This window comes from Dunckerocampus dactyliophorus, chromosome 18 (genome assembly GCF_027744805.1).
Source record: "Dunckerocampus dactyliophorus isolate RoL2022-P2 chromosome 18, RoL_Ddac_1.1, whole genome shotgun sequence".
Lineage (NCBI taxonomy): Eukaryota > Metazoa > Chordata > Actinopteri > Syngnathiformes > Syngnathidae > Dunckerocampus > Dunckerocampus dactyliophorus.
In genome coordinates, this window is record NC_072836.1 from 7,073,695 (window position 1) to 7,100,012 (window position 26,318).

A 26,318-nucleotide genomic window follows, 5' to 3' on the forward strand; every position below is an offset into this window, starting at 1 on the left:
GACTTCTCCTTCAAGCATTTCCCCCATTACCAAGCCATGCATAGAGGATGGATATCCTCGGAAAAGTGGGGGGGAGCGTTGCGGTGCTTTTTGGATGTTGGAGAAAATGTGCTGCTTCCTGTGTGTGTGGTGCGTGCGCCAACTGTGAGCTCAACGCTTTGACCTAGTTTGAATCACAGAAGCCATGTAATGTTAAACTAGAAACTCCTGCATCCTGTATTATCATTCTTAGTCTGTTCTTTATCCCTGCCATGCATGGCTCCATTTTGCAGGACTACGTCCAGGCCGTGACGGGGCTGTGCTACGATGGGCTTGAGGGCCTCATCTACCTGGTTCTCTTCTCCTTTGTGACGGCCCTCATGTTCAGCTCCATTGTCTGCAGCGTGCCTCACACCTGGCACAGCAAGCGGTAAGCAAGCCCTCAAACTGCAGTCGTCAAAGCTTTTTAAAGGTTTTATTGGCACGCTGGTGTGTGTGTACAGCTATGAATGATTTATGAGGACAAGCCTATCAATTAATCATGGCTTCACAACATTTATTCCAAGGGCTTTTTTAGACATGGAAGATTTTTTTTTTTTTTTTTTTTGACTCTCAAACATTCACTTCCGTAATACACCAGCTGTGTCCTCAAGTAGTGCTCGTTTCCTCCCCCCATGCTAAATGGTAAAGCGTCGGCCTAAATCTGTCACAGCTACTGCCAGAGTTGATGTCATCTCCCACAGGGGGAAGGTGAATTTACTCTGATGTCTTGCCCAAGCAGCTCGTTGCATACTTTTCACAGGAAAGTCTGTCACGTAATTAAGGGAACCCTCCGAACCCATGAAGGGAGGGTGTTCGTCTGTTTCATCACAGCTGGAGCTTCCTGTTAGAGCCTGGTCTGCTCAGTGGTCCCTGCAAGGCTGTTTTAATGATGCAATGCAAATCCAGTGTTGTATGTGTTTAACTGCTAACTCTGTGTTTTTTAAACTTTAAAATTCTCTCCCGCTGCAGCCAGTGATGCCAGCAAGCATGACCACATGGCACTGTTGCTATATTCCTGTCATTTTTGTTCTCAAAAACAGAGCAGGGGCTCCCTCTGCTGGCTCACGGTGTCTGTACTGTCTTTGCAGGGCGGACGAGGATAGCGACGATGGCTCATTGGGTCGCGGCGGGACGCATAACCACGACAACTTGTACCGTGTGCACATGCCCAGCCTCTACAGCTGTGGCAGCAGCTACGGCAGCGAGGCGTCCATCCCAGCCGCTGCACACACAGTCAGCAACGCCCCTGTCACGGAATACATGTAAGACTTCCATTTGTCAACTACTAAATCAACTTCCCTCTCCAGCAGAGATGCATGTGGAACCCTAAAGGTTTGCGAGTCATTCCAAAACTTGGCAACCTTTTTTGCTGTAGTTTCGTCATAACGGCATAACGCTCCTGTCACATTGAGAGGAATGTTGGGGACTGTGTGTTTAAGTAGGTCCTTAAAAACAAGACTGCTTCTATCATATGGAGGATCTTTGACTAGCATTTTTGCAGTAGGTTGTCAAAACCAACATAACATGCATCTGTTTAAATGTATGATTTAATTTAATTAGCATCCTCACTAGCATACATTTGGACAGCCCTGCCTGAAACTCTCATGAGTGATGGGGTCAGTGGGAGCGACCACTACCACCACTCTCCATATTTAAATGCTGCGAATGTTTCTTTTCAATGGGTTGTATCCAGTGACTCTAAAATGACTACTTTTTTCAGTAACGAGTAATCTAAAGCATTACTATCAGATTAAAAAGTTACTTATCCCAGTGTTACTATTTTTGTTATTTTCCGTACTAAAAATATTCAGTACTTTATATGCTTTTTGTCTTGCGTCTCAGGGAGTGATGTCACGCATGCGGCAAGTCACGTTTTCAGCATGAGGACAACTCCCATGTTGCAGCACACAGCACGTAACACAATGTCAGGTTGAGAGAGATGGCCATTTTGTAGATGGAAATACAGCCATTATTTTGAGCAGGGATCGCCAACCTGTCGATCTTTGCAACTTTGCCAGTAGATCGTGAAAATATTCCAAAAAATTAATGCATTATCACATCAGTGCCCTCTTCTCCCGCAGAGTGACCCAACAGGCACGTATTTTGACCACTGAACATGCTAGTATGCCTCGCCACTCAACCGGCAAGCACGCCACCAGCTTGAGGCCTGAGCTCAGTCCCCACAGCCCGGCCAGAGGTGTCAGCACATGCCATACCGGCATGCCTCCTCACCCCACAAGCAATAAATAAGTGTTGCGTGACATCCACCTCCAAAAAAAATCTTCGCGCTGTGGCGATGCGCACCGTTATGGCTGCCATTAAGCCTGAAAGAGTGTGGTTTGCATACAGAGCTGACGCCATACACCAAACCCCAATGAAAAGCCGCAAAAGGAGGGTGTGCCTAAAGTGCAGCCCAGGGACCATCCATGGCTCATTGCACAGCCTGAGGCACACTGCAACAACAAAATTCAGCAAACAGAAAAAATGGTAAAAAAATTGAGCAAAAGGCATAATGAGAAAACGATGAAATGTGGACACGAATAATCAGTAAGCAGAAGTGGAGAGATGCAACTAAAGCTTAATTACTTTTAAAATAAAATAATCAGTAAAGTAACTAATCACTTTTTCAAGGTAACTGTGGCAACACTGCTCATATTTTTACTGATATCTCTGTGCAATTGTCTTCTGTAGGGCCCAGAATGCCAACTTCCCCAACTCCCGCTGCGAGAACACACCCCTGATTGGACGAGAGTCTCCTCCCCCCTCGGTGAGTTCCAACCGACAAACACTCTCCTGGCACATTTAGCCACGTTTCTCCGAGCCGTTCAATTGAGTGCGGAGCCCTAAATCACCACGGCAGATTATTTTGGGACCTTTTTCACTCGGTGTAAACGTGGCTGGAGAACCCTGATCCGGAAAAATCTGCCAAGCAGTTTACAGTAAAATGAGCGCCCTCTCTGGCAGGTATTATTACAGTATGTAACACTACATCGTTTGGAAAAGCTGACAGTTTCCAGCTGGTCTTATTAGCGCCAGCCATCCCACATCTAACACCACCCACCCCCATCTCTCCAGTCTAAACTCCTGCCCCCCTCTCCCCTCGTTGCCTCATGTGTCTAACCTGGACACTGCTGCTTCACATTTCTTCTCTATACTCTCTTGTCATCTTTTTCTCTCCCGCTCCGACCCCTTCGCCAATCCGTCCAGTTGTATTTGACTCCCGCCCACACTAACAGCGGCCACAGCTGGCAGTTAAAGCCTTCGGAGAGCTCGAGGTCGTTTTGGTAACCTTCTGGTCTGCTATGCTAACAGGTACAACAACAACACTAACCACCCTCCCCCCCGTACCCCACCTGTTGGCCTGTTATCCCCCAGACCCGCTCCTCCCCTCAATTGCAACCTCCCAAGACCCAGCTCAACGCACCCTCCCGATTTGTTTGTTGCCTGCAGCCCCCCGGGCTGCATGTTACCCTCCTGCAACCCCTCTCACGTCCTGGGGGGGACATGTGGAACTACCCCAAGGCTCACTGATCCTTGTGGTTTTGTCGTCTTTCTTTGGATTCAGTCAGTAAAGTTATGTTCACTTGATTAGCATTCATGGACAAGCCACATGCAAAAACTGAGTCATCAATAACAAGAGTACATTCGCACAGGTAGCTGGAAAAACGGCTCAAAATGTTCTAAAAGTCCACATGTTGTTATGTGCATGCCAGGCCTGCAGATGGCAATGGCACTTTTTTATACTGTTGGACGAAGAAGCAGTGTAGTAAATGTACACTGTAGATAAGAGACGTATAAACACTGCAAAAACACCGTGGCCACTATTACGGTTTTCATTATGACAGGCAGTCCCAGACCCACTTTCTCATGCTACTGAATGAGAAGTTGTCTTCAAACATTTGACTAGAAGCGTACTTGCACATGCCCAGACTGAACTTGTCATAAGTTTTTTGTAGTGATGGGTAGATGAGGCCTCGTGAAGCGTTGCGGCACATTACCCAAAGAGTACGGACACTGCGTCGGTGCTGTGTCGCAGTATTGCTCAATACTGACACCTGCTGGATCTTAAAGGATGCGCATTGCTGCCGTGACACATCACACACACATATAGTATGATAGTATAGTGGTACGTATTCGTCCTTGGAATTCAGAAGGTGCGAGTCCGATCCTTCCACCGGAAGAAGGATCCATGTCTCACTGGATTCAATGGAAGAATTGTGCTTCAAAAGATTTGTTCTTATTGCTGAGATGTTGTATCCCGATGACAGAAGTCAGACTCGCTTCCTTATAAACACACTTTGGCGCCACATAGAAGGCGAAACAGCAACTGTGTCGGTCACGTTACTTTTTCTTAAAGCGATACACACACCGACACGGGGTTTCGCTCTTTGAGCTCAACACCTGCGCCGACGTGTCGATGTTCACAGACCCATCACTAGTTTTTAGCAGATATCGTTTTCAGTGTTTGCATTAAAACTTGAAACGCCGATATTGTTGTACAGTTTCATGTCCACCGACTCATCAAAGTTGCACCAACTTAATGAGAATACCAACGGCTATATAGTATTGAAGGAGGAGCATCATGTAAAGTCAGCAGTAACAATGGAACATTTGCATGACAACCTGGTAAAAACAGCAACCATTATTTTTGTGTGTGTGTGTGTTTTTTGTCTTTTGACAAAGATTCACCTTGCAAAAACCTAATTGACCTGCAAAAACACCTGGAACTGTTGTAATATGCATGCTAGGCCAGTAGAGGGTGATGTCACTTGGTCAAGAAACACTGTGCTGGATGCAGAGACAGTGTAGCAAATGCTTTTTTCTTGTTTTGTTATTTATCTGTTTTTTCGCAACAACAGTTTTCAGTGTTTTCATTAGAAACTGCATTTCTCTTGTTCTCAAATGTTTGTGTTTTCGGGCTTTAAAAGGCTATTTGTGTGTGAAGCACAATGTCAAAACTTCACTAAAACTGTCCACTTAAGTTACACCAAGGTTTAACTGAGTACCGAGTACTAAGCTGAGTACCGTCAAGATTATATAAGTGTCACAATTTTTGTGGTGGAAAATATCTTCTACAGCTACAAACTGCCCTTTTAATTATGTTTTTAACATGACTAGAACTACTTGAATGAAGATTAGGCAATGGTGGAGATGAGCAGGTAGAAGTGACTATAACGGAAGAAAATAAAAGCATGATTGCTTTTTTGAAATGTTGTTTTGGAAAATGTTACTTTTAAAAGATGTACAGTAGACACATGATCTCATTGAATAACATAGAAAAGTGTGTCCGAGCTTTCGACTTGTACTGTATGCACTACTACTTATCCTCTGTGGTCCTGCTTTTGTGTTTGGCTCAGTAGGCTTTTGCACCCCCTAGTGTTCAGTTTGAAAAGTGACCCATGCATGTGTGACTTCGTGTGTGTATGTCCCTCCAAAGCCATGCAGACCTTTTCTCCTCCTTTTGAAAGCTTTGTGAATATCCTGCAGAGAATAACTTGTTTATTTATTCTGTCCATTATTTCATCATCCCCTCTCATTCTCACACACAGTACACCTCCAGCATGCGGGCAAAGTACCTCGCTAACAGCCGACCGGAGCCCCCAAACATCCCGCCATCATCAAACTAGCCGGAACTGGACCTCCAATGGCTGTCACACTTTTTTAAAAGTCACTTTGCCTTCTTCTCTCTGTCGTCGTTACTCTCCCAGCATCTTTGGATCACTCTTGCTTCACTGTTCCCCTTTTTCTGGCAACTTTATGCAGAATCACTCCTCTTACTGGATGTGTACTTAGTGTACATGATATCATATTGCTTTGATACGTTGTCTTATTTCTGGTGTTTGGGACCAGTCATCCTGCACAACTTGCATGTTTTTACAAGTCTGAAATGGAGTGATTTTGGGTTGGGAGGTTTTTTCGGACATTTCCTGTGGCGCTGACCAGCCACAAAGCTGTGAATTGGGAGGATCTGACGGGCTGCATTGCAAAGAAACAAAGCAGCACATGAGAGGAAGGATGAAGGTGTAAATCAAAGGAGGGAATCAACCATGAAAACTTGAGACTTTTCCAAACTACTGGACAGCGGAACTTTTTTTTACAGTATCCAGACTTTCCATTTCATTATTATTTGCCTTGCCGTCTTCAAACCTGCTCACCACAATGAACACAAATCTGCTCAGCAACAGCAAAGGCGGCTACAACAACGCAGCAGCAGAAAAGACACTTATGTGAAATCCGCATTTATTTTTTCTTTTTTGTTGTTGTGGTAGAGTTTCAAAGCTTTTGCGTTGGTAATGGCAGCGTCTCACAAATGTGTTTTAGCATTTCTAACAAATAGATGACTACGAGATGTTTACGCGAGGGTGCAGATGGTGCCAATCAAAACCTTTTTTTTAAATGTCTTAAACGAGCCTGATTTTTTTTTTTCTGTATGTTTTATGTTTTTGTAAAAATTAGACTGTTTTTTTTTTTTCGTTGGCCGTCTTTTCTTTGTGTGTCATTGTTGAATTATTGAGTTAGGACAAACTTAATTTTTCTTTTAAATTTGACTGATTTTCTTGCTTTTTGTATTTGATTTTAAGCAAGCACCAAATGTTGCTTCTTTATTAATGTGAATAATATTTGTTTTTATTTTTAATCAGGTTTTATACAGTTATGTGATCTCAAAGTTGTAAAAAAAAAACTGTGGTTATGAGCTTGAATGGTGTGTTTTCAAAATTAAACCAATTTTAACTGTAGTTCCTCTGGGTGTAATTGCACAAGCAGGCGCCAGATGGCAGCATAGCAACACTGCATTACGTCCTCTTGGGTGAAGCTTATTAGTTAATATTCACTTTGTTGAATAGTCTCTAGGGATGTGCGATACCACTGATTTCGTTTCCGATCCGATACGGAGTCTTGTGCAAATTCCCTTAATGTGTCTGATACATTTTTAAAAGTACTGTATTTGATATCACAGCATAAAGAATACAAGACATTTAATTAATGTGTTAATTTATTCATTTAATATATACTTAATTGAAATAAATTCTGCAGTTAAAACTGAAGTATATTTAGGTAGTTGTGCGATTTACAGGACAGTATAGCCAAGCTAATGTGACAGATACAGTATAATAACAGAAGAAATAGAGGACGGCATGTGAATGTGGCATTTTAAACAATTAAAAAGTAAAATATTAAGAACTCCTATTACATATGAAAACTTTATTCACACATGGCTCTTCGCAATCGGTCATCGTTTCAACAGACGAGACGTTTCACACATTACCTCAAATGAGTGAAGTATCGACATTCGGATTAAAGAATCAATTTAATAAGAGGATGACGACCCGGTATCTGAAGTGTCGACATTTCAGTATCGACCCGCACATCAGAGCCTGTTTGCAGTTTTGAATACAGTTCGCTTTGTGTGTGTGAGTGAAGGACAAAGCAGGTGTTACGTGTCTAACCTCGAGCTGGCGTCGAGGTCAAAGTCAGCGCCAGAACCTCCGCCTGGTTCTGTCAGCTTTCCGCATGCTGCCAACCAGCTGCTGCTGCTGTGCTGCTTCGTGTTGGATGGGAGGGGAAGGGAAGGTGGTTTCATATAACATCAAACCTGCCTAAAAGTAAAGTAAAAGTAAGCCTAAAAGTAAGACTAAATGTCAAATTCTTCACATGCACGCTACAAAAGATCACGAAATTTTGGAACACACCTTTAGGGGACCGAACAACTCGTGTGGACTAAAATTGGTGAAAAAACATGGCCGCTTTCAAGCAAAACGTAAAACGCAAAACAAAATTGGCAGTAAGTCATCAGTGGCGGAGTGGCCGAAGAGTGACCAAGGGTGGCCACCCCCACGGCTGGGGGGCAATTTTGACAAGACCTATTGAATACGACCTATTATTACTCAAAAAAATTGCACAATTAAGCAAATTTTACATAGTTTTGCCTAAAGTAAGCATTTTTAAGCATAAAACTGTTAAACAGACTAAAATACAAATATAAGGCATTCAGGAGATCCATTGACATGACATGTCGTATTCTACACTGGTCACTAGGTGTCAGTAATGTTCCATTGATTAGACAATTAGACAGGAAGTAAAAACACAAGGAACTCTCAAAATGCTAACGTGTGAGTATATTATGTCATATTTGTGTGTTATATGTCTTATTTTCTGTTATTATGTAGCCTATATTGTGTAATAATATATAATAAGGGGTGTTACTTCATGTCCAGAGGGCTCTCATAATGTTAAAAGTCATATTTAAAAGCTCGTAAACAGGTTTTCTATCCATACTGAAATAGTGTTGGTAGTGTTTAATGGATCTCATACATGAGAGCACAAGCCACGTGTTGGAAAGCAAACAGCAAAAATACGTTTTGATGACATCATCTCCCCTGCTGTTGATTGCCCAGGCTTGCTAAACAAGGCTGGAAACAAACAAAGCATGGCGGCCCCGGGGGGGGGGTGTTAATGGCTACAGAGGGACGTTATCAGCCGTCGTCTGCAGAGAGCAAGCGCACATGCAAATGAAATTTCACACGGTCTCTCGCTGTCGAGGAAATTGAATTAGCTTTCTTGTTGCTGGGACTGGAGGAATGCGTCACTAAAGCTTTGCTGCAAAAGAGCTCAATGGTTTTGGAGGTGGGGGTGTTGCAGACACCAGCACCTCCCTGGACCTCTCCTCTGTTGGCGGACACTTCCTGGGTCTGTCCGGGCTGAGCGCCAGCTGCTTTGCTCGTGACGCCAGACTGGGCAGCTGCAGCATGAAAAGCATTGAGAGACTAACAAGGACGCTTCTATTGCTATTCAACATAGCCTCCTTTTTTTTTACTTGGTAGCATCCTTGCCTTCCAAACCTCCTTCTCTGATCACGAGTTCCCTTTTTCTTCAGTGCAACACCATTAAAACTTGAATAACACAAGGCAGAACAATTACTACTAATTTGTACTCACGTACAAACTCAAAAACCTGTTTTGTAGGAATCTATGTTTCTGCACAATCCCACTAGCAAACCATGCTGTTCCACTGCAGTCCTGTAGATGGCGGTAATGCAAAATTGCAGCTTTATTTACTGGATCTGCACCAAAATTTAGTAGGTTCTCATTTTTTCCTTACACACAAATGCACATAGATTTTATAGGAATATATCACATATTTTTTTTATACAAAATTCCACTAGCAAACAATGCTCTTTCACTCTGGTCCATTAGGCGGCAGTCGTGCAAAACCATATCTGCTGTTTTGTTGGTTCTCCCTTTTATTTCCAGGTACAATGTCAAAGCAAATATTTTGTAGGAATCTTACTGGCAAACTATGCTATTCCCCTCGTGTCCTGTAGACGGCGGTCATGCAAAACCACAGCTTTATTTGTTGGATCTGCACTAAAAGGTTGATGGTTGGCCCTTTTTTTTACACTTACAAATGCAAGTTTTGAAGCAATCTGCCATGTATTTTGTGCAGAATCCTTCTAGCAAACTAGTTCCAGTCCAGCTCGGTAGATGGCATTAGTGCAAAATTCCACCTTTATCTGCAGGATCCGCACCAAAACCTTTTAGGTTCTCCCTTTTTTCTGTCATGTACAAATGCACAAAGATTTTATAGGAATCTGTCTCACTTTTTTTTTTTTTTTTTTTCCAGAATTGCACTAGCAAACGATGTTCCAAGCTAGTCCTGTAGGTGGCTGTTTTGCAAAATTGCAGCTCTAACTGCTGAATCAGCACCAAAATTTAGTCGGGCTACTAATCGACAAAAATGTTGTGGGTTCTCTTTTCTTTCCAGCTATAAATGTAGCAAATTATGCTGTTCCACTCCAGTCCCGCAGGTGGTGGTATTGCAAAACTGTAGCTTCATCTGCTGGATCTGCACCAAAATTGAGCAGGTTCTCTCTTTTTTTTCTGTCATGTACAAATGCACAAAGACTTTACAGGAATCTATCGCATTTTTTACAAAATTGCACCAGCAAACAATGATTTTCCACTTTAGTCCAGTAGGTGGCAGTAATGCAACACCATATCTGCTGGATTTGCAACAAAATGTTGTTGGTTCTCCCTTGTTTTCTATGTACAAATGCAGAAAGCTTGAATGAAATCTTTCATGTATTTTTTTGCAGAATCCTACTACCAAATTTAGTTTTTCTACTCCAGTCTTGTAGGTGGCGGTATTGCAAAACTATAGCTTCTTCTGTTGGATCTGCCTCAAAGTGTTGTAGTTTCTCTGCAAATGTGTGTTTCAGAGGACTCTGTTATGTAATCTTTCTAGAATCCCATGGATGAACAATGGTGTTCCACTCCAGTCCTTTAGGTGGCAGTAGCGACAGCTCCATCTGGTGGGTCACTCCTCTAATTCAAGATTCAAGAGTTTTATTGTCATATGCATAGTAATTTGCGATAATGCAAGCAAAATGGACAAATACATTTCACAATCTCCGTCTTTTATCTTTTGTCGAAATTTGATGGGTTGGTTATCTAATTTTACAGATCGTGGCCGCCCAGGCGATGCTGTTCCACTCCCAGTCCCGCAGGTGGCAGTAATGGCCATTCTAATGTGAGTATTAACACACACGGCAAGTTTTTTTTCACCACAGCGCCATCTTCTGGTTCCGGTGTGTCATTGCACCTCTCAGCCCCAATGCAAGTGGGCTGTAACAGCAAAAATGGACGACATAGAGTACATATCTCAATGCACCTATCGAATCTTTCCTTTTTGGTTTGAGTGCCCCAAAAATGTCCGATGGAAGACTTCAGATAAGATGTGTATGGTCGCTGTCTTTGAAGTGGCAGACAATAGTTAAATAAATGACATTGTCGACCTCTAATTGTCTTGTGTTAGAAAGCAAACAGCAGTTGTGATTGATGAGAAATAAGCAAGCAAACAGCATTGAAGGCCCTCTGCTTTGTGTGTGTCACAGTGATGCTATTCTATTGTTGTCTGCTCACAAGGAGGCAGCTGCATCCTGGATGGCTTTTTAGAAGGGGGGGGTAGTTTGTCAGTGGTTGTGGCGGCGTCACGTTATTAACACTTCACCTCGTCCTTTATACACGTCAGCCACACCAGTCAGAGGGAGCATGCATGCAGTGAAGGATTTATGGAGCTGTGCAGTTAGCATACAAGCAGAGAGAACGCATGCGACTGCTCATGAGGATGTTTCATGGCTTTCTAAAGCTATTTGCCCTTTACTCTCTTATTTCCCAACACACACCACACGCCACAATCTCATTTTATCAGTTAAAAGGAGGGAAAAAGCAATATACAGCATTAAAATGAGTATACTATATTAAAAATAGCAGTAATGATAACATAACAAAGTTATGCAAAATGTAGCGTGTTTTGGGGAATTTTTATAGTTTTTCTTAAAGGATTTTTTTGTAGCTTCTGTTTAAGATATTTATAATACATTTAATATTATGATTATTATCATCAGTATTTTTTGTATGATTTTTTTGTGGAAATGTTTAGTGCACTTTTGTGTAAAAAGGGGGAAAAAATGGATTGTACATTTTAAACGTAGAAATAATAATGGTAACAACAGCTAATTAAACAGGTTCTTATGTTTTGGAGAATTTATGCATAAATATATTCAGAAACAGAAGAAGTTGTCTATAATATGACTATAGTTATGATCAACACATAAAAAATGGTGTAGTGAAAATGTTTTTGTGCAACAAAAAATACAAGAAAGTGGGGGGAAAGTAGTAGTGTACATTTTACAAATAGTAATAATGAGTTGGCATTTTTTGTACAATTATTTACAATTATTAATTAATTACCAGTAAGAAAAACAAAATTGACATTTCTGTATTCGATTATCACTTACGCATTGTATTATTATTTGCTGTAAAATCCTTAATTAATTAAATTATAATATTAATCATTATACTGTTAATAATGATTTTGGATTTTGTTTTTTGTTAAATAATATAATAAAATGCACGAACCACTTTAATTAAATCATAACCACACAACACAGTACTGTAAGCCATGAGAGGCAACCTGACACAAGTTTTAATGCACGTTATCTTTACGAAACAAAAACAACAAAAGTATAATGAAATGATATTATTATTGCTCAAGTTATAAACAAAACTTCATACAGTATGTATTAAAAATATTTGTTAGATGAAAATTACAATTTTAATCGTAACGGTAAGAAAAAAAAAAGGGTATTCTTGTGCACACTGGACTCTCAACAGGTTTAGTGTTGCCCACTACAAAGTTCAAGTCCCAGTGGTGACACGTGATAGCAGGATTAGGCTGGAGTCCCTCTTGTGTGAGGACTTGAGAAGGATCAAGACCTCTCTGCCAGTTGCTGTCCCATGTCTGATCCTGCACACAATGCTGACGCTTAATTGGACGTGGTGGAGGGAAGTCATGAAGACAATATGCCAGTGGACGCCGTCTGACTAATCCCTTGAAATCTGAGGAATGTCCCTCACTGGCTGCCATGTACACTTCACCCACACACACACACACACCCATGGACCATTATACCTGCTGTTAACTTTTGCTTTGATTCAGTCGTAAACAAGACTTTACGGAGCTGACAAACTTCACAGGTTCCTTATGAGCGTTCAATAACGGGAGGTGCCAGTATGCACACCTGTGTGTTTGTCTTGCAATCAGTCAATTAACACACTCATGGCACGCTTGTCCAGGCGTTTTCTGTGTATTCTCCTCCTGAACCGCTGCACACAAAAGGCTGCCATGCTGTTATTAAACCTTATAAGTCCGCCTGACTTGAAATTTCTCACACAGCTCAGCGCACTCCATTAAACACCCACTGCCGCTTTAGGGTGTTGCGTCGAATGACGGCAAAATTTGGCACAAACCTTTCGGAGACTGACCACCAGCACGTGTGTGTACACTACAGTATTGAGGACACTACAGTATTGTGACCATTACTGCTTTTCTTGCCTTGGATATTCTCGTAGAAAAGTCCAATATTTGGGTAGTGATAAGTGTTTCCGTTGATGAAAATAATAGCACACGCGTCTTGAATGAGGTGCACGTTTGAGCTTCGAATGACTTTTGTCCGTTGTTAAGTGGCGATGCTATTACGCGCCATGTTTGTTATGTACAACAACATTCCCGGCATTCACACAGTGATAGTCTTCAGCTTAAGAGGGTTTTTTTTTTTTTTGCGAGTGTGTGGAAAGTCAAGAAAAACAAACTCGTGCATGGAAGACGAACATTCCCACCGTAAATCCTCATGACGCTCTTTGCCTTGCAGGGATGTGGAATGGAGATAAAGCGCTTTGTGTCGGACATCCATCATCTTCTCGCGTCATGGTGATGGGTGAGTCGATGACCATTTTATTCAGCGACCAAATCGTCCTCTCTTGCCTCAGTCCCTCGTGGGAACGCCCAGCATGTGTACCCTCATAGATGATTAGACTAGACATAGATGATAGTTCATTTTAAAATGTGATCTCCTCTATTGGATTTATCCATCCAACGATTTGGCCCCATTGACTCCCATCTCCTCTGTGAATCATGGTGGAAGGGTTTGAGTGCCCGAGTGATCCTAGGAGCTGCTGTATGTTGTCCGGGGCTATATGCCCAGGTCATAGGTGGCAGGCCAGAAAAAGAGTGATTCAGAAGACCTTATGATCAAGAGCAAAAGGAGGGACCGCACCTCACCTGTACATGGGACAACATGGCCCTGAGGGTACATGAGAGAGAGTTTGGCGGCATGCTAGTACGTGCTATTTGGTCCTTGTACAACTGGAGCAGGAGCCTGGTTCACATTGCCAGCAGTAAGACGAGCCTGGGGAACCTTGGCCTCCGCCAAGGCTGCCCTTAGTCACCGACAGAATTTCATAGCGCAGCCGAGGTGTTGAGGCTGTCCTCGTCCTTGGTTTCCTCCTGGTGGAACTGGATGAGCTGGCCGGGGACCGAGAAGTCTGGGCTTCCTTACTGAGACCGGATAAGTGGAAGAAAATGGAATGGAATGACTCACATCATAACTGCATATTTTTTGATTGATTAAACATTTATAAAAAAAATAATAAGTATATATAACATTAGCAATTATTGACCTAGACAAGGCTGTAATAATTTCATCCCAAATATTCCACTTTGCAACCACTTGCATATTTTTTTGTTTTTCCTGGGGCCTTAAAATCCTATAAATAATAATAATAAATATTTTAAATAATAATAAAACAAAAATAACAATGTGTTGTTGAAAAGACTTCCGTGCTGAGATTGAAAAAAAAAATTCATTAAATTCTATTACACTTTCATGACTGGGGCCAATTTGTGTACTAAGTGTAAAAAAAGTTTTTTAATGAGCTCTTATTTCATCCAAATTATCGACCTCATCAAGGCTGTAATAATCTCATCTCAAATGTTTCGCTTTGCACCCCATATTTGGAAAATATTGCATATTTTGCGTTCTTGCTAAGGCCGAAAAAATACATAAATCATTTTCAAAAAGAAAAACAGAATGTGTGAAGTTGTTGAAAGGATTTACGTGCCGAGAATGAAAAAAATATACTACGTTAAATTTGATTACACTTTTATGACTGGGGCTTTTTTGGGAAGTAAGGGTAACAAGATGTTATTCTTTAAATGAGCTTTTATTACATCTAATGATGATAATGCATCAAGACCAATGTTTTTATCGATTATCAGCAAGTCAAGGCTGTAATAACCTCGTCCCAAATATTCTGTGTTTTGCCCCATTAAAAAAAAAAAAAAAATCAAAGGTTCTTATGACATAAAGGACATGAAAACAAAAACGTTATATTTATATCTATGATCACGTGATGTTGTTGAAAATATTTCATGTACTACATTTTTACCATTTGGTACCCAATATAGAAGTGTAACTTCATTTTTAAGAGGCCTTAAGGCAGGGGTCGGGAACCTTTTTGGCTAAGAGAGCCATAAAAGCCACATATTTTAAAATGGATTTCCTTGAGAGCCATATAATATTTTTTAACATTGAGTACAAGTAAATGTGGGCATTTTTAAGGAGGACCTCTAAAGTTATTCTTTTTATTAACATTGTTACACTGAAGCAATCCAATAATAAATAAATTACTTCTTACCATTAATGCGACTTCTGGTGCTGCGTGCTTTTGCACCGTACTCCGTATCTTTTTCTTTTTCCAGAATTAGCGATCTGACTATTTGATTTAAGGAAGGGAAGTTCATGCGAATAGGCTACCACGAATAGGCTACCGCATTATCCAGTGATAATCGAATTTTGGTGTTTGACCTGGAAAATATTGGAAGGACAGCTGGCACTGGCTCTGGCCACCCGCATTGTGGTAGAAAATGGATGGATGGACTAAAATGCATAACAAAGTTTTATATTTTGAGTGTTATTTTTAACACTGTGATTTCTGTAATGTACAATAAAAGGTCAGCGAACAAAAAAACAAAAATACATTTTTATCGTTTTAAGACATGTTTGAGAGCCAGATGCAGGCATCAAAAGAGCCACATCTGGCTCCCGAGCCATAGGTTCCCTACCCCTGCCTTAAGGGGTACAGTTATTCCCCCTTCCCACCCCCTCCTCCAGTTCATGAACCAGAGGGATATCGTATAATAATTCCTCAGCATCCTTCCCACACAGCACACTGTCACATCTGTGCACCACTTTGACTTCACAGCAGGCAATTATTACATGTAATTACAAGTCTTTGCTGCTAGACCAACGTTTGCTGTTGCAATTATGCACGTTCCCATGCTCGCCACACGAGGAAGACCTCCCACATCTGAGTCTTTGCATTGGCATTCCGCCTTGGGTTCATACAGTCAGTGGTGGTTTTATACGGTAAACAAACGGTAAAGCACCAACCACAATCCAGGAAAACTTTCTTTTAAAAGTCTGTAGAGTCCCATATCTGTCAAGCCTAAGGATCAGCTTACATCTGCATATTATTTTGCCTCGTCTTATTGCTCGGCACAATTTCTAGGATACAATAAATAAGCCCATCACGCGCACTACATTGTTTCTGAGCAATAAATAGCTGAAAGATCTGCTGGTCCATACTGCAGAGAAAGGGCAGGGAGAGTCGGCAGGAACAGTCAAGACGAGCGCAAACAGAAACGATTCTTTTGAAAGAAACACTGCAACGATAATTAAATGCAAGTTTATGTATCCATTTTATTTTTGCAATGAAAACACTACTCTGTATTAAATCTGAAAAATATTGAAAGGGAAAAGAGGTTGTCGCTGTCATATAAAAAAGTGACGTTTTATTCCAAAAAAGAAACATTTGAAAGATTTCAATTACTTCTAAAAATAATGTTGATAAAACATGTTTTTTTAAGGTAACAAGTACCATAAATAAAGACATTTTTCTGCATATACTTTTGTGCAAAACAATTATGTTACTATGGTCCTTAATGTGATTAAACTGTAATCTATATACAATATGATATGTACAATAAGTATGTATTTAATTCTACTGGGTATTGCATTCTCTTTGGAAAGAATCTGGTAGAAAATGACACAAAAACATCACCGTATTTCATTCAAATTGGATTCATTAATGCAGAAAACTGATTCACGCATTGTACCAAAAGTACTTAAAAATGCCAAAAAAAAAAATTCTATTCAAAGTGATTATTTTGGCCATATTGCCATAAAATGCAAAAACTATTTTTAACTTTTTTAATCAACCCTATACTGTGTTTCCCACAGGACTGCAATCTATGTGTGGTGGAGGTGGGCTGATGACATAATCACGTCATCGGCAAATTTGCATGAATGGCCACGATGCTTTTGCAAAAAGTAAAACAACCCCCCCCTCCCCCCCCCAAAAAAAACTGGCGTATTGACAGAAATATTTGTTAACATGCATTGTTAAAAAAAAAATTGTTAAATAATGTTAAATAATTTCAAAAAAAGGAAAAAAAAAAGCACAAAAAAAGAATGTGTGAAGTATAGATTTATGTGCCAAAAATGACAAAAAATTATACATACAATTGTATCAGACTCTTGACAGGGTGGGTTTAGGACCTAGTGGTAAAAAGTAATCATCAAATATGCATAATTGGCTATGATGCATTAGCAAAAAGTAAAAAGCCTGGCATATTGACAGAAATATTTGTTAATATGCAGTGTCCCTAAGCAAATCATTCATTCAAAGAAAAAAAATCTAAACAAATATGTGTTTATGAGCAAGAGCGAACAGGTAGTGCCAAATTTAGAACACATTTCTATAATATGACAAATATTTTCCTCGCTCTCTAGAACGTCAAATGTCATTAATTGTGAAACTGAAAGACGACACAACGAGCAAATAACCAGTTACTCAGTGGTTATGCACTTTTATTCAGAGTTTATGAGCCCCCACCGCGGGATCCCACAAAGTTAGTTAAATATCAGGATCAGCTCATAATCCCTGAGAAGTCATTGGTCATGGGAATGAACTGCTGGAACGCTCCAGATGCTGGAGAATCATTTGTAAAAAAAAAAAAATCCAAAAAAAAGGCAGTATAACAAAGAAGCACATATTACATTCAAGAACATTCTGTACACAATGGCAGCTAACAAGGTAACAGTACACAATACTGTCGTCATGCTCATGTACAGTTTTAACCCAATGTGGGTCGACTCCATGCAGAGACGCTGATGCTGCTCGGGTTAAGACGTCACCTCACCCAAGTCAAATGAAATGACTCCAAGCGAACAACTGGCATGGTTTCCTTTCATGTGTCTGCTTGGGCGGCGAGTCTCTTTCCAGAAGCACACATCAGCTCATTTGAAATTCAGCTGTGCAATTTTCAAACCATTCAAAATAATCCTAAAAATATGTTTAACGAAACAAAAAGAAGGCTGATTGTAACCCAGAATCCAAAACTCTCCCGCTCCTGACTGGAACAAATGCAACAAAGGAGCGTCATTGTATGGGAATGCATACAAATGAATAGAAAGAGGTTTTGCGGGGTTGTTAGCTAGAATTTTTGTTAGTTTTGACACAAATCTGAAGCCATTCCAGGACATATTTTATGTAATTTGTTTTAAAAAAAAGTGCTTAGTCCTGATTAACTTCAGATGAGGTCCTTGTTGACAAATAACACTGCACAACAAAATCTTCACATGAGAGCGTTTGTCCGGAGTCATCTGAGTCGCCATCGAAATGCTCGGAAAAAAGACAAAAAACAAACAAAAGAAGTCAAGTAAAGCTGGCAAAAAAGGGCTTGAAAAATATGAAATACATTCTATGAGAATTGCAGATTCATTTACAAGCGCCACTGATTGCCTGCAAAGCTTTAAAAAAAAACAAAAACGCATAAAGCTACTTCCTGTCCAAGCTCTGGACAGGAAGCGGTGGTAGTCCTATAAGTATGGGGCCGCACAGCAGCCCAATTAACATGAAGGCCGCGTACCGCTCGCTGTAAAGAACCCAGCGGCGGCGGCGCGCGGTCTTGACACAGAGAAAAAGACACTGGTCCTCGCGTGCCTTTCAGATACCGAGGCACTGCGAGGACGAGGATGAGGAAAGGAGCGGTCACCCTAAAAGGCAACCTGGGGGGGACACCATGGGGTGTCTGGGTACAGCAGACAGTGCACAGACTTGAACCTGTAAGAAGGAGGGACAGGAAACTTGGTTAGATCGGTGCAGTGATAACATTATTACATACTGTACATACCAACACAATCTAATAAGAGCCAGAACAAATCTGCCAAAGAAAGCTTTTAATGTGACAATATGTTCATTATTGTGGTTGTACTTTACACAGATTGCATACATATTTAATAATAATCAATCAATCAACTGCAGAAAATTATGTAAAGGTTTGTAGTGTCAGAAATGTCAGCCATTATTCGCAGTCATGACATTGCTGATCATGTATCAGTATCGTATCTGTATGCTTATTTCATTCTATTTCATTCTAGTTTTTCTTTTTCCCGTCAAAATACTTTTTCAGCACAGATCATTACATACACATTCTTGTACTTAATCACTTTTTTCTACAATATTTCAATGATTATGATTATATTATTTATCATATTCAACTGCATAATATGTCATTCATTGTATTTAATAATCCCAATTGAAATACTCAATTTGCATTTAAACCCAGATGTCTATTTGTCGATTTTTGTACTAAAATCACTATTTTCTACACCATTTCTATGATTATTATACCATTAATTATTATATTCAAGAGTATAATATGTTGATTTAATTGTATTGAATAATAGTTTAGTTTTTCCAATTGACATACTTTGTTTATATTTTAAACACAGATGTTTATTTCGCACTTTTTCTATAATATTTATTATATTCATAATTAGTATATTTATCAGTGTAATATGTTTATTTCATTTGTATAATATATATTTCATTTTTATAACAGAATCACTCATTGAAATACTTGAGATTAATACATTTGAACCTCTGAAAATTATTGTACTTTAAAAAAATTATTTTTTAACTTTTTGGTATTTAATAATTTTTTTTAATCAGTATCAGTTAATTTAATAATAAAAAAATATCTGAATACATATTATACTTATTAAATGTATAATTATTAAATTGTAATTATTATTAAATTAAATTATTAATTATTAAATTGTTTTAAAATAAAAAATCCAACATACAGGCATATTTATATATTTTCTATATTTTTATGTATTTTCTTATAGTGGGCTGTGAAGGTGTTTTCACAGTAAAGCTGTACTTGACACGTTTGATGATGTTATAATTCACTGGTCACTGATTGGCTGGGAGAAGTCACATGGCTCTCCCACCTTATCCTATGATGTGTTCTGTGCCACTGGTCTGAGTCATCGCTCTTTGTAAAGGCAGATTTTGTTTTACCTCATGAGACTGTGCGGGTGTACCTAATGTTGTGGCTCCTCACCTTGATGGATCCTCCTCCACGGGGAAAGCTCCTTTCAGGTTGATGATGTTACTCTTGTTTTCAAACATCCCGTAGCTCAGAGTGATCTGACGTGGAGGAGAAGAAGAAGAAGTAACGTTGAAGATCTTTTGTAGAAGGTGAGTGACAGTCTGGATGTGATGATGCTGCTGCTTCTTACCTGCTTGTGGATGTCAGAGCGGGACACCTGCTGCAGGTTCTCCAGGTGGGAGTGGAAAAGGCTGCTGCGGATCAGAGGGACACCCAGGACCGACTCGATGATGTAACCGATGGTGCAGTCGTCCGGAAGGCGGATCTTCTCTGCCGTGTTCATGAAGTGGCCGCCGCTGGAGAGACGAAATCCAAAGAAGGTAAGTGGTCATAAGATGCCTGTACCTCCTGATGGTGGGGGTATTGGTGCTGATGCATCTTACCTGGCCCACGGGCTCATCTTCAGCGCCAGACCACGGCTCACGCAAAAGCCGGCCCCTCCGGTAGCAAACCAGAAGTTGACTGGTTTCTGTTGTGAAAAAGAAGAGGTGCTCCAGTGAGGCTTCGAAGCTTTGAAAGTCCTCAAACCGAGTAAAATAGTTGTCTGCGCACCATCTTGTTGTCCCCCAGCCTCTCTGTGGCCTCAATGGGTCTGTCCAGGCTGGGTTTGCCGATGTACACGTCCTGGGTGTGCTGGTACTGGGACAGCTGCTTCAGCAGAGCGCGCACGTTCACGTAGTTGTCGTCGTCCACGTGACAGAACCACCTGAAAACACAATTTTGGACATTTTGTAGGGACATTTTGTCTGATCCACACATGGAAAACGCTAGCCTGTGTGTTTTTTGTGGCAGCCCCCTTGACAACCTCTGTCTTTGTGGGGACATTGTGCCAAAAAAATGTTAGCACGGGCTTCTCTATTTCCATCACACGAGAGTCTTCTTGTCTTTCTACTAATACCTTCTCTGTGAAGACATATCAGGTGAAACCGTGTATGTACGTAACACTTACTTCTTGCCAGACTCTATGAACTTGTCGTACTCGACGGCCATCTTGCAGGACAGAGCCTGTCTGCTGTGAGCGGCGGAGCAGTTGGTGTTGATGGCGTGACTCCCTGCGGCCACACACAAAGAAGAACATGAGTTATGACACGTGGACGCCTGCATCAGTGCAGCCCGTGTGTATTTATAACGGCTTCTTCACAAAGAGGGAATTGTTTTACGGCCTTCTAAGGCGTGATGCGCTTAAACGTCAACACAATGTGCATCTGTGGGGGCGAAAAATCCCCTCCTTGTTGTGACACTCACCAATTTTCCATTTGAGCTCCTCGTCCTCGCCGTCTGTGAAGATGTACGTCTGTAGACAAAGAGGGGAATTACCGATTAAGTGGTGTGCTCATCATCTGGGACCTTATACACGCACTGGACAGAATATTAGGTACATGCACTAATATAATACAAACATTCAGAATTTACAAAGATAATTATGCGCATTTATTCAGTTTTAATAATAGTTTGCAGGGAAATTGATGTGCAGCGCATCATACTTAATCTAGCGTTAGCATCAGCTGGTTAGAAAATATATCGTAAAGCTAACAAGAAAGCGGAATCTACCTCAGCTAGCATTAGCAACTGCTAGCTAGCTACCTAGATAGTTTATCTGTGTGGGAAAATACCTCAAATTAGCTAGTATTTTCACTAACAAGATATGTAGCGCGATAGCTGAATTTGCCGCCATTTGACATGCTATCTCGCTAGCTGATACTAATGCTGATGCTAATGATACGTCGATAAACCCCACACATGGGATTCCTTCACTCCACGCTGCTTCCTTCACTTTACGACAACCGCCCCTGATTGGCATCATTCAGCGTGTCTTTTATGCAGCCGAGTTAAACAGCCTCCTGCCCCCATAAAGGCCCTTTGTGCCGCGTCTCGACTCGCTCCATGGCAACCACACAGCTGCCCCCGAAGCATCCCGGACCACAGAACAAAGGGGCGGGGGTGAGGCAGACTGTCCGCCCACCCTCACGCAGACCCCATTCATGCATCCCAATCATCACCCCAGCTAGTATGTGACTTCAGGCACTTTTAGCTCGTAAAAAAAACAAAAAAACTTTTGTGCGCGCGGCGCGACACGCTCGACAGGTGCACGCCCCAACAGTCTGTTTACATTTCAGGTGAGGCAGCACCTGCCGGGCGGCACGCTACCTTTGTATGACGCCACGTGTCTCTACACGCCGCCTCCTAACGCCTTTTGGGATTCATCAGATCTCTGAACTCTCCCTGCACAACGAGAGGGGCTCGGCTGTGTTTGTGCGGCAAACTTCTCGAGTGGCGCACCATGCGACTTTATTTGCTTAGGGGCAGGGGCGGATTTTCTGGAGGGCCGCCACTCTTTCTGCCCTGTGTGCGCCAGCTAATGCCAGGTGGCGAGGCCCGGAAGCAGGGGTCGGAATCTGAAACTATGTGTCCATCCTGCCCCCAATCCATCCCCCGCCTTCTCCTTTCTGTGCTGAATAGAACAATGCTGTGAGTTTTCATCAAGGGGGAAAATCCTCCACTGGGTAAATTCAAAATATGTTTGCCCGCATTTGCATACAGCTGCAGGGGTTAACTCCATAGAGCAACCACCACCCCTCCCCCTGAAGCCCCACACAACCACCGCCACCCCTTGCCTTTGTTTCTAAACTGCAACTTTCACTGCATGCAAATAAAAGTGTCTGTGAAGCAGAGATAAGGAAGGGTGGGGGCTGGGCATGGGCCTGTCTGAGCTGAACATGCATGGTGCCTGGTTGGCTGCGTCCAGCGCCACAGGAAGGAAGGCCACCGGCGGGCACCCTTCCCTCTATTCACCACCTCCACCCTTAAGCACCCCTCACCCCATTGTGGTAAATCACAAAAGCGGTTCTAAAAAAAATAGTGAATTCCATCCATTTTTCAATTTAGGCAGCCATTGTTGGATTGCTTGCTGTTTTTTTTTTAAAGTACAAAAAGCTTTACCGAACAACAACATTGCACAATTTCTCACTGCCCAAAATAAATCATAATATTGACTATATTACAATAAATATATATAAATAAATACATTCAGAAATGTATAAATACAACAAAAAAGTCAGGAAATACTGATATTATAATATATAATTTCAGTATAATACAAAAATATGTTAGAAAAATGTAAACCAAAAAATTAAAAGGTACTCTACATGTACTGTTATTTTCTGGAGTTTGCCATTTTTAATGTTTAAGTAAAATATTAAAAATAAAAAAATGTAAATGCAGCATATATTGAATAGATTTTTATATATATTTTCACATTAAAAAGTTGAATTGTTCCTAGGTGATGAGAGTGCATTACTTACATTTTTTTGACAATTATTATAATCAACACGTGCTAACAAAAGCTCATTTGGGCTTATTGCTTCTGATGTTGCCCTGCCCCAAAGCCCCTCAAAGTGCCTCAAAAGATGAATAACAGACAAAAGATCATCCACATCCATGTAAAAGGTGAAGACGTCTGACGCTGATGGCAAAATCAGATGTAAAAAGTTGCCAAGGATGACTGGCGCAGATGTTCATCAGCTGAGCATGAGAATTAATGAAGCAATCTCCGGGCTGCCATATGTACACGGTGGGAACCGGGAGCATCATATGGCCGTCGGCCTTTGTTGCGTGTCTCCTGACCACCTGGCGCTGCCCCCCTACTGCACTCCCCCGCCCCCCACGCCCGCAGGAAACTCCCTCTTGCATTGTGGCCTGCACGATGGCGCTGTCTTTTTCCTTATTGTCGCCGCTAGCCACTCACCAGCTGCTTTCCTTGTCACTTCAGTAGTCAAGGGCTTGACTTACACTAATGACCAGCAATTAGCCTGCCCCCATTAAAGCACATATGCACAGATGCTGAAATGGCCTGGTTTGAGCATCATCTTAATTCTGATGAGCAATGACTACCAAAGCCATGCTGTCCCAAAAGACACGGAACTAACTTTGGAATGGAAAATGTCGAAAACGAACAGTGCACATCATCAGAAGAACATTACTCTGAAGCATGGCGTGAATGGCCCAACCAGAGCCCAGACCTAAATCCAAAGGAAAACCTGCAGGGTGGCCGGATGGGGGCGCTGTGCACATGCCCTCGCAATCTTGACACACTTGGCGCGCCTCTGAATTTTGCATCACTAATTTTATTATTTTGTTCTATTGCATGCAGTGACGGCCCCCGTCTGCAGGATGAAAAGCACTTTGACTGAGCGTCTTTGTCCAGCCACTGGCCTATAGTTGCACCCCCTTTTTGTCCCATCCCCTTCCCGAAAGAAGCCCCCCGTCACCTCCGTACGATTGACCCAGACTCTGCTCTAGAGTTCCCATGGAGAAAAAGAGGGGAGCCGGGCACTGGGAAAGCTTTTCTTCACACCCCCACCCCAAAAAAGCTGCCTTTGTTCCTCATCCATGGGTTGGAAAGAAAGAAGGGGGGACAGGAGTTGTGGTGCTGGCTTGCAGAAGCATCCATTGCACCGGGGGGCTTGGAAAAAAGACACCCCCAAAAAAGAGGAGGCATAATAGAGTGGGCTGCAGAGAGGGAGCCCCCCTGATGGGTGAAAGTGCTTCTCAGGCACATCACTCAGAGGAGAATGCAAAGAGACAGTGCACAAAGGGGGGCATCAACCCCCAGCAGCAAGCATTCGTCCAAAAATGTGCACCGAGAAATGCAATATTTTCATTACTATGCAAGCGTACCTGTTGCATGCTTCTAGAGATCCAGGTGTCCAGCAGAAGATTCAGTCTGGCCTGGTGGAACTTCTTGGTGGTCTTCACCGCGATGAACAGGTCACTGGGGCTGATGTCCTCAGCCGGGGGAGGTGAAGCCGCATCTCCGCCTGCTGAGCCGGAGGATCCCGCTGCAGGCTTCTCCGCCTCCCTCCGCCCCCGGTTCAGCTTGCTGAAGTACGCCGAGAATCCCTTTTGCTCAGCCCGTCCGGGGGTGGCACTGCCCTCGCCCTCTTTCTCGGGCCCGGAGAGGGAGCGCGTCTTCTCCGCGGTGCTCTCCACAGGAGCCCCGTGATGCCGCATGGCCACCAGCAGCATCAGCAGGCAGAGCCCCGCAGTGGTGGCCACGCAGATGGCCGTCTTCTTCCCGTTGTTTTTTAACATTATTCAACCGTTTTTTATGACAACAAAAAAGACTAACGTATTTCCAACTTAAAGTCCATACGGTAACTTTTTGTTTGTCCCCTTTATTCACAGAAGAAGCAACTACTGCTGACTCTTCCGCACATTGCTAACCAGCGAATGGCTGCGACGTCACAAAAGCAAATATATAAGCTTCGACGTTGGCCCCGCCCCATGGGTTGGGTTTCCTAAAGACCACGCCCCCTCGGTGGTGGCTAAAGTGAGAATGTTATCACTAGCTGGCGAATGCTTCATTTTACAGCTGAAAGATAAGATTAAAATGTTTTATTGTCATTGGAGTCAAACATCTAAGAGTCTCAGACGAGAACCAAACAAGAAAATAGGATCAAAATGATCGAAACAATTGAGTTTATCTTTTTGAAGAATGTTTGTTTTAATTATTATTTGATAGCTTGAAACATTCCATAAAAGTTATTGTATTTTCTACTAAATTCACAGAGAAAGGTTGTGGGGAATGTGTTAAGTGTTTTTTCACATTGTTCTTAGTCTTAGTGAATAATGCATGTTTTCTAACGCTTATGCATGCACACAATGAGCCCCAAAAACAACAAAAAATTGTTTTAATATAACATTTCAGGCAAATGCAGGGATTAAGGTGTGCAATTTGATGCCGGACCAAAGTAGGATTAATGGGCCTTGACTAGCAATAATCTAAGGTACTGATTTAACGTTTTTCATGACACTAGGGATTGACTTCTTTTTACACTTGTATAAAAATGAGATGAGCATGTTCCTGTTTGTTGTTTTCTACAAATGCATGTCAGAACTTCCCCGATTTCTTAATAAATAATACGGGTGTCACGAGATCGCGCAAGATGAAAACGTGACGAGCCAGAAGCCAATCAGACTGTGAACTATGGCATTGCTGCAATGAATGATAATGAACGTAGTAAGGAAGTGGCAGTGTGCAAGGCATTATTGGAAGCACACAGTGCTTCACACACACACTTGAAACCCTGCAATCCAACACACCTTGGTGTTCGCAGTGTCAGCGTGACGGGAGTCACGTGTGGATGTTGTTGAACAGCTGCCGCGCGTGTTAGTATGCAAGCAGACACTGTAGTAATTCTATACTTGATCAAAGTTACGAGATTTATCAGATCAAAACACGTAAATGTTCGGACTTGTCTGCACCCTTAATCGCTGTTATCATTAGATAACCATCAACATTATTAATGGCAGCACCGGGTCTGCTCGGACCAGTTGTCCGACCTTATGCACCATGGCGGCCACAGTAAGTGGCTCCCTTCGTTTTGTACTCTGGTTCTCATGACCTCCGGGGCTGCTCAGAGCGTGCGTCCGACATG

At 41.9% G+C, this 26,318-nt stretch overlaps 2 protein-coding genes across 4 annotated transcripts in view; one reads left to right on the plus strand and one right to left on the minus strand.

Annotated features, from left to right (window-relative positions):
- The window catches only part of ttyh3a (tweety family member 3a), a 19,160-nt gene extending 12,402 nt beyond the window's left edge, over nucleotides 1–6,758 (plus strand). For 2 of the 3 annotated variants that reach the window (XM_054760647.1, XM_054760646.1), the window contains exons 12-16: nucleotides 273–409; nucleotides 1,110–1,283; nucleotides 2,713–2,788; nucleotides 3,229–3,333; nucleotides 5,571–6,758. In XM_054760647.1, the coding sequence (XP_054616622.1) occupies nucleotides 273–409; nucleotides 1,110–1,283; nucleotides 2,713–2,788; nucleotides 3,229–3,309 (468 nt within the window). In that variant the 3' untranslated portion in view covers nucleotides 3,310–3,333; nucleotides 5,571–6,758. The remainder of the gene's footprint in view (nucleotides 1–272; nucleotides 410–1,109; nucleotides 1,284–2,712; nucleotides 2,789–3,228; nucleotides 3,334–5,570) is intronic. The other variant, XM_054760648.1, reaches the window with a different exon arrangement.
- A 10,511-nt stretch (nucleotides 6,759–17,269) lies between these two features.
- On the minus strand, nucleotides 17,270–25,095 carry lfng (LFNG O-fucosylpeptide 3-beta-N-acetylglucosaminyltransferase). The gene is made up of 8 exons (XM_054760553.1): nucleotides 24,559–25,095; nucleotides 21,127–21,175; nucleotides 20,831–20,933; nucleotides 20,434–20,587; nucleotides 20,265–20,350; nucleotides 20,012–20,177; nucleotides 19,834–19,919; nucleotides 17,270–18,545 (listed from the first exon to the last, which is right to left on the minus strand). Exons 1-8 carry the CDS (start codon nucleotides 24,970–24,972, stop codon nucleotides 18,479–18,481), a joined length of 1,125 nt encoding a protein of 374 aa, XP_054616528.1. The 5' UTR covers nucleotides 24,973–25,095; the 3' UTR covers nucleotides 17,270–18,478.
- Nucleotides 25,096–26,318: the final 1,223 nt, after the last annotated feature.

Bases quoted from the DNA above. Each gene is read 5' to 3' on its own strand.
- lfng (XM_054760553.1), bottom strand. From the start codon at position 24,972: ATGTTAAAAAACAACGGGAAGAAGACGGCCATCTGCGTGGCCACCACT. The intron at 20,934-21,126 runs GTGAGTGTCACA...GTGTGGCCGCAG, and splicing joins GGAGCTCAAATGGAAAATTG to GGAGTCACGCCATCAACACC. The intron at 19,920-20,011 runs GTAAGAAGCAGC...CCTCCACGTCAG, and splicing joins GCTCTGACATCCACAAGCAG to ATCACTCTGAGCTACGGGAT.